The sequence below is a fragment of the Sinohyriopsis cumingii genome, chromosome 12 (genome assembly GCF_028554795.1).
Source record: "Sinohyriopsis cumingii isolate HCF-2022 chromosome 12, ASM2855479v2, whole genome shotgun sequence".
Classification (NCBI taxonomy): domain Eukaryota; kingdom Metazoa; phylum Mollusca; class Bivalvia; order Unionida; family Unionidae; genus Sinohyriopsis; species Sinohyriopsis cumingii.
In genome coordinates, this window is record NC_142972.1 from 106,203,160 (window position 1) to 106,210,531 (window position 7,372).

At 34.9% G+C, this 7,372-nt stretch overlaps 1 protein-coding gene across 1 annotated transcript; it reads right to left on the bottom strand.

Moving 5' to 3' along the window:
* LOC149787193 (uncharacterized) lies at positions 1 to 4,377 on the bottom strand. The gene has a single exon (XM_089977697.1). It carries the CDS (start codon positions 4,286 to 4,288, stop codon positions 2,267 to 2,269), a length of 2,022 nt encoding a protein of 673 aa, XP_089833823.1. The 5' UTR covers positions 4,289 to 4,377; the 3' UTR covers positions 1 to 2,266.
* Between the last annotated feature and the right edge of the window lie 2,995 nt (positions 4,378 to 7,372).

A 7,372-nucleotide genomic window follows, 5' to 3' on the forward strand; every position in this document is an offset into this window, starting at 1 on the left:
TTCATATAATTACTTATTTAATGTTAAGCAGATGAACGCAGCAGGCGCTTGTCGTTCATGCAAGACAGGCTTATTGTTATCTGACAAGTCCACCTACCTGACATGTTATGTGAGTAAGGGGTCACCTGAATAAGTAAACGTGTTTAAATTTATAGATGCCAATGTTAATACACTATGGAGAATGGTCTATCAGTTTTATTGCACATAATGTCGTTTCCTAACGTTTAAGTATGCTATGTATAACAGGTTTACCAAGTAGTGTAATAGTTCTTTAAATTTCTAAAATGTCCCAACCTGTGCTTGATCTTTCTTTGATTTCTGTAATGTTTAAACCTTTCATATTTTGGCAGATCCTAATGCAATGGCGCAATTACTCTTCTTTGACCTTACCTACTGCATTTTGGTCAAAAGCAAAGATTAATATTGAAATACACCCTTTATTTAAAAATGATATGCAAATATTACCTAAGGCACCTAGTCTAACTCAACTGTCATTTTGATACTCTATTATATGCACAGCACGTGTTCTGTTGATTTGCTTAAATATAATGTGGTACAGCTTTATCACTTTTAAAATTTCTTATCAATTAACCCACAAATTATCTAACCCACCTTTACTGAAATGAAGAATTATTCAAAGCGACTTGTAACTGTGTCCATTATACAAAAGTATGACGATACAAATATAGAATTTTACCATTTTGCAACGACAAAAAATGGTGGGAAAAGAGACATTGATAAGATTATATTTAATTTCGTACGCATGTGGCAAATATTAACTACGAATGAAAATGGCATAAATCCTACTAACTGAAGTAATAAAAAATGAGAAACAACGATAGCATTTGAGAATATATACGAACATCTAATACTACACAGACAAGTGTTTTATTTTGTGGTGTGCTTGATTCCATACAGTACATGAATAAGTTTTCTCATGGTCTTTATGAGATCTGATCTAAATCATTTTTTTTAAGCATTTCAGCTTTTGTAAACTAAGTGGAAGACGAAGACAAAGAAGCTAACAAGCGGAAAGAGATGCAAAAGTGTTCACATACAAAGAAGCTAACAAGCGGAAAGAGATGCAAAAGTGTTAACATACAAAGAAGCTAACAAGCGGAAAGAGATGCAAAAGTGTTCACATACAAAGAAGCTAACAAGCGGAAAGAGATGCAAAAGTGTTCACATACAAAGAAGCTAACAAGCGGAAAGAGATGCAAAAGTGTTCACATACAAAGAAGCTAACAAGCGGAAAGAGATGCAAAAGTGTTCACATACAAAGAAGCTAACAAGCGGAAAGAGATGCAAAAGTGTTCACATACAAAGAGAAAGAAACGAAACGAAGGAAGACAAAATTTTACACTTTATCCACTTGAATTAAAATAAATCTGAAGAAAACAGATGCAACAACAATATAAAACAGGGGTAAAGTCATACAGTCGTATAAAAGCGTGCAGTTTTGTACACATTTTTATATATACAACTTTCAACTGTACCAAACATATTGGTACAAGGTGGAAATAGTTTTTTATTTTTAGGAATAAACAACAATATATGTAGAATTAAGTCAGTTTGCGTTATTATATTATGAAACATTTTATTTTAAGATGAATTCAAACATTTTTCTAAATATTTGGCATAAGAAATGTCGAACGTTGATTTATATTGCATTTTTAAACGATAATCGCATTGAGTTTGTATGTATATGAATGTTTCTATTCAAGAACTAATGGCGTTTATCTGACTTGCTGTACAAACCTTCTGTAATTAGTCGTATAACGGCAGCTGTACATCATAATCGTTTCAAATGGGTCATAACTAGGGTAATAAGACGTTTCTAAAATTTGTAATATCGATTGAAGTCACGTTTGAACATAGCAATTGCATTCATATTACAGAAAGAAGAAAACAACCAGATTGACATTAAACTATTGTACATTTCTCTGGCGGGGATTTGCCATACCTCCTCAAATTGTATGAATCGGCACATGGAAAGGTATTCAGTCAAACGTGCAAATTAACACATTTGTATTTACATTTTGTATCCAAAAGGATGATGAAATATCTCTGTCTCATCACCATGAACTCAGACAAAAAATGTATCAGAAAAGTACAATCTTGCCGTGTCAGATTGCCATAAAGTTCTCCAAAGAGTGGAATATGAGTAATGATTAACAGTGACAACACAAATGTTTAGAAAACCTATCAGCATACTTGCTTTGCTTTTTTTAAAATTATTTTATCTTCTTGTGTAACGACTATATATTCATTTCATTTCAATTAGCGTTATTAATTTACTCTCTTGCTCGTTCGTAAGAAGAAACCTTTCACCAGCGGTATTAAAGCGAATCCGAAATGGTGCAGCTGGAATTCCTACTGTGATGATTTGAAGGACATCACCATCTGGTGAAATTTGAAAGACATTGCGAGAGTCAGATCCCACAACATAGACGTTATCATCTCTATCTAGGTCAACACATGAAGGACCCTCCAGTTTATGAGCTTTAAGACTGAAGTAAACTGTACCATCTATACCGAAACAATGTAGAGAGTTGTCATCATGTACGGATATATACAAGCGTGATTTGAATGCATTGAGGGCCATAGAGGTAACGGAGGTTTCCCCAGTATGACCATCAAACTCTCGGAAAACTTTCTCCATTCCCTCTAAAGTTATAACGCTCCAGTAGTACTTGCCCGCTTTATGTGATCCCGACACTACTATTTCCTCCTGGCTAACTGCAGCAATAGATGAACACACATCTTTGAGTACTATTTTCTTGATTGGTGTTATACAATCGTCTGCTACAGAGAACAACTGCACGACACATAACATATTTTTCTCATCACACATTGATACAGCAACATTGTCGTCTCCAATTATACAAGAAGAAATCGGAGCCTGGTAAGATAATGTGTAATGGCTAATAATTTGTCCTGATTGCAGATCCACCAAACAACATCTGTAGTTCTCAAAATCCAACAGAAAAAAACGATACTCTGAGAGAAAAACAAGATCAGTAAATCCTGGTTCCTTGTCATCTAAACCTTTAACCTCTATAACCTCTTTGAAACTCGCTTTGCAATCTTTAAGAGGTTTGAATCCTTCTGTTACGTAAATATTTCCTTCTGTTCTTTTCATCTTTAATGATGCAATCTCACCTCTTGGAATTGTCAAAACTGATTTCAGTTTTGGGTTGATTTCAACATGCAATAATGCGGTGTCATTTAGAGTGCACGTCGCATCACATTTGTTTGTGTAAAATGTGATATGGTTCATTAATATGTTTGCTATTAGATATTTCTGTATATCCGAACCGTACTTGCATACAACGCTGTAAAGCAAACCGGAGTTTTTGATAGCAGCCAATAATGAATCAAATGTTTTCTTTCGCTCTTCCTTTTTAGCTTGTTCTACCTGATAAATTCTCTCCCATTCATTCCTCACCCGTTTCTCCAGACCATCCAGAGCATGATTTAGTTTCTTTCTCAAATCACAGATTTCTTTCACCAGGTCTTCCTGGGATTCTAAACTACTGAGGCTTGTCATATTAGTCTCAATGTAGGTCTTAATTTGATCCTCACATTTCTTTAGCGTTGCTGAAATTGTTTTACAATCAATTTCGCGCAGAAGACTAGCTATGTTATCGTTTAACTCGATCACGTGCAAACAATTTTTATGTTTTACCACGGCGCACGTACAGCAAAACGGAACTTGATGATCTTTACAATAAAACATGAGGTCTTCTTTTGAATGCACATCACACTTGAAATATGAGGAAGACTGGATTATTCTTTCGGGCATGTTGTTGTAATCATCCATTGTAAGAAATGTGTGATCCTTTGATATCTTTTGCCTTTTATGAACTTTCATACAAACTACGCACATAGCTTCTTTACATACAACACAAAATCCTGTGGCTGCATTGCTGATATCCTCGGAATAACAAGCATCACACAACTGACTCTTTTTGTCGCTCGGCATATTAAGTTGTATAATGGTGCTTACCGGAAAATGAAACGCCCACTGGTCAACAGAAACTGAAACCGGGCAGAAAACTGCTATGCCACAGATTGGACATTGTAATCCTTTCTCTGATCTTTCTTTAACCACTGTTTTTATTATGTGAGAATGCAAACAATCCTCGCAAAAGGAATGCGCGCATGACAGTTGTCTTGGTGATTTAAATTGGTTCAAGCACAGTGGACAGTCGAGACCCTCCATTTGGTTCTTCTCTCCACTTTTAAATTCATCTGAACCCAGTGAATATTCGTCTACTGTTTCCATAGTGCTATTATTTTTGATAATGTCCAATTTTGAAAGTTTGACTTTTTGATCTGGAAGAGCACGGTGTTTTGTACATGACTTGATCGAGTGTCCCAGTCGGTGTAAGCATTATTAATGATAAGCTATTTTTCTTCCTGGTTTAGATCAATACCACGTGACTGGTGTAGACGCATCCTTTGTCTCACGCAGATTATGCCCCACACGGCTGACTTTAAATATTGTGTCCTCTGATGTAGGTAGGAAGGACAGTCAAAAATCTTTACGAAGACAAGTGATGTTAAAACTTTATAATTCTCATCAGTGGCATTTTACGCCAAATGTATATATTGTCACTTTCTGATATGTGAACTGTACTATATATATGAATATACTTATATAATAATATTCCTGTATCTATCTATCTATCTCTATTTATCTATCTACCAATATATATATATATATATATATATATATATATATATATATATATATATATATATATATATATATATATATATATATATGTATGTATGTATGTATGTATGTATGTATGTCTCTATCTATCTATCTAATCTAATCTTCTCATAATGTGACAAAGTACATACAAACTTAATGCAAAGAATTTAGAAGCGTTTGATATATATCGTGTATTTCGAAATATTTAACTACATTAATCTGCGGTATTGTAAAATAAAATAAATAGTAAGCGCTGTGTGAGAACGTGTTCTTCTTAAAGAAACTTGTCGAATAGTTTCTCCTATACTCGCAAAAAACAATTTCGACATGTTTCGTGAATTTGATATTGACGCTTATGTCTGATTCTCTATGTCAAACTTTATATTAATGTGATCCACTTCTTCTTGTTAACAACCCCTTTATTGAGAAATGGATACTGCCCAGAAAATGACACATGTTCCCATATATTTGATAAAAGGGATGATTGTTTGATTGGAAATTCATCTTCATGAATGTACGTACTATTTAATTTTTAGAACTACATCATGTTCTTAGTTGAATGTTAGAATTAAATCAGGATTTTAGTTGAGTATTGAAAATAATTCATGCTTTTAGTTGAATGTTACAACTATATCATGTTCTTAGTTGAATGTTAGAGAACAAAATCATGCTTCTTGCGAAACATCCAGGCGAATGTACAATGTATATGCATTTAAACAATAATAAATATTATTTTATCAGCAAACACATATATAAACTAAAGAAATGAAATTGTTGAATTATGTCTTGAAACAAAAGGGAAAAGAAGTCTTGCTCCCAGACGGAATTTATTAAATATTGGTCCAAGACGGAATTTATTAAATATTATCAATTTCCTGTATATTAGTATTTGTGAGACCTTAACTGCCTTCTACAATCCTTTTTTCCGCAACCCACATAATACACGATTCGACCTAATATCCTTTTTTTGAACTAAACATTGGACCAGCTGATGATGAGCCGGTTACACACACACACGCACACACACACACACACACACACACACACACACACACACACACACACATACACACACACACACACACACACACACACACACACACACACATGTTGATACATGCATACATACATACATACATTTTACATGTACACACTTTTGTTGTTCTAGGGTTTAACGCCATTTTCAGCACAAGATAGGCTATACATGGCGACCAGTATAACTGTGGAGGAAGAATCCTGGAAAACGCAGGGAAGAACCACCGACCCACGAGAAGCTACTGGCAGGCTTTCCCACGTACCCACGCTAGCCGAGCCTTGGACTCGAACCCACGCAGACAAACGTGAGATGGCATGATCCGGAACGGTGAGCACTTTAGACCACTCAACCACTCGAGTAAATTAATAAACATGTTCTTGTTAAAGGGAATTTACTTCAAGAGTTGATATTGTATTCAGAATATACCCTACAGTTAGATGACTGAACTATAGAGTTGATTTACAGCCTGATAGATTGAAATAACAATGCATTATTTGTGGGGTTAAACAACATTACAGTTTTAATGTTCAAACTCTAAAATGATGCAATATATATGGGTCCAGTGCATGCTATTGAAGAAACAGCACACACAACAAAGCCCGTTGGTGTGGGAGTCCACACCTATATTGTACACTCAGTCGATTTGCGGGCTTTTGTAAGGTAATATTTTCTTCATATTGTATATTAAATGAACGAAACGATTTCTACATACCTCTCTGGAAACAAACACGTGGTAATTGCCATCAATTAAATCACGTTCAGCTGATCGTGCGGCCGACCACATGACTTTATCCAAAGTCCCTTCTTGGCTTCTGGAATGGAATAAAATTAACTTTTCTATTTTGATGATCTGGGTAAAAAACATGCGAAACTCTTCCACTGACACCTCTTCATAATTATGAACCAAAAAGTTGCCGAGCCGTTGCAAAATTTGTAAATATATACAATATCCGAGACAATATCGCCAGGAGCATCTAATGGGACGACATTTTTTGACGTACACAATACCGGGTGGTGATTCTAATAACGTGCGTGTGTTTAAAACGTATCCTCAAAATCTAGCAACACGATGGCGGATAACAGCATCAAGATGATGAATGTAATATGAATGGGGTAGGTTTAATATTAAGGGTCTAAAGAAGTATCACTAAACACCCATTAATACAGACATCTGGACGTACGGTATAGCAGAATTGATTATGAGTAAAGAAATGGGTAGTAATTCAATTAAAAAACTGAGGAGAATACACACTGAAACTATACAGTTTCAAATCATTATATGTGAAACGAAAATCAACATAATCGCTCAAAATATTGTAGTTCCAATTCAAAGAAATATAAAATGATACCCATCTTCTATAACACTAGAGGTAGCACAGGGATGATCCGTTAATTTTTACTTGGAAGATAAAACAAACGTCCAGTTTCGATTTCATCACCACAGTTTAGCAAATGTAATTCCAAGCTAAGGATGCGAAATGTTTAACTGATCTTCAAACTGTCAGTATTGCTGGGAGGAACACTAGTGTATAGCATGAACAAGATATAATATTTTGCACCACAAAGTGGATGACGTGACAAACATTTGGGCTTGCAAAGATAATCGAAGTCAA

Bases quoted from the DNA above. Each gene is read 5' to 3' on its own strand.
- LOC149787193 (XM_089977697.1), bottom strand. From the start codon at position 4,288: ATGGAAACAGTAGACGAATATTCACTGGGTTCAGATGAATTTAAAAGT.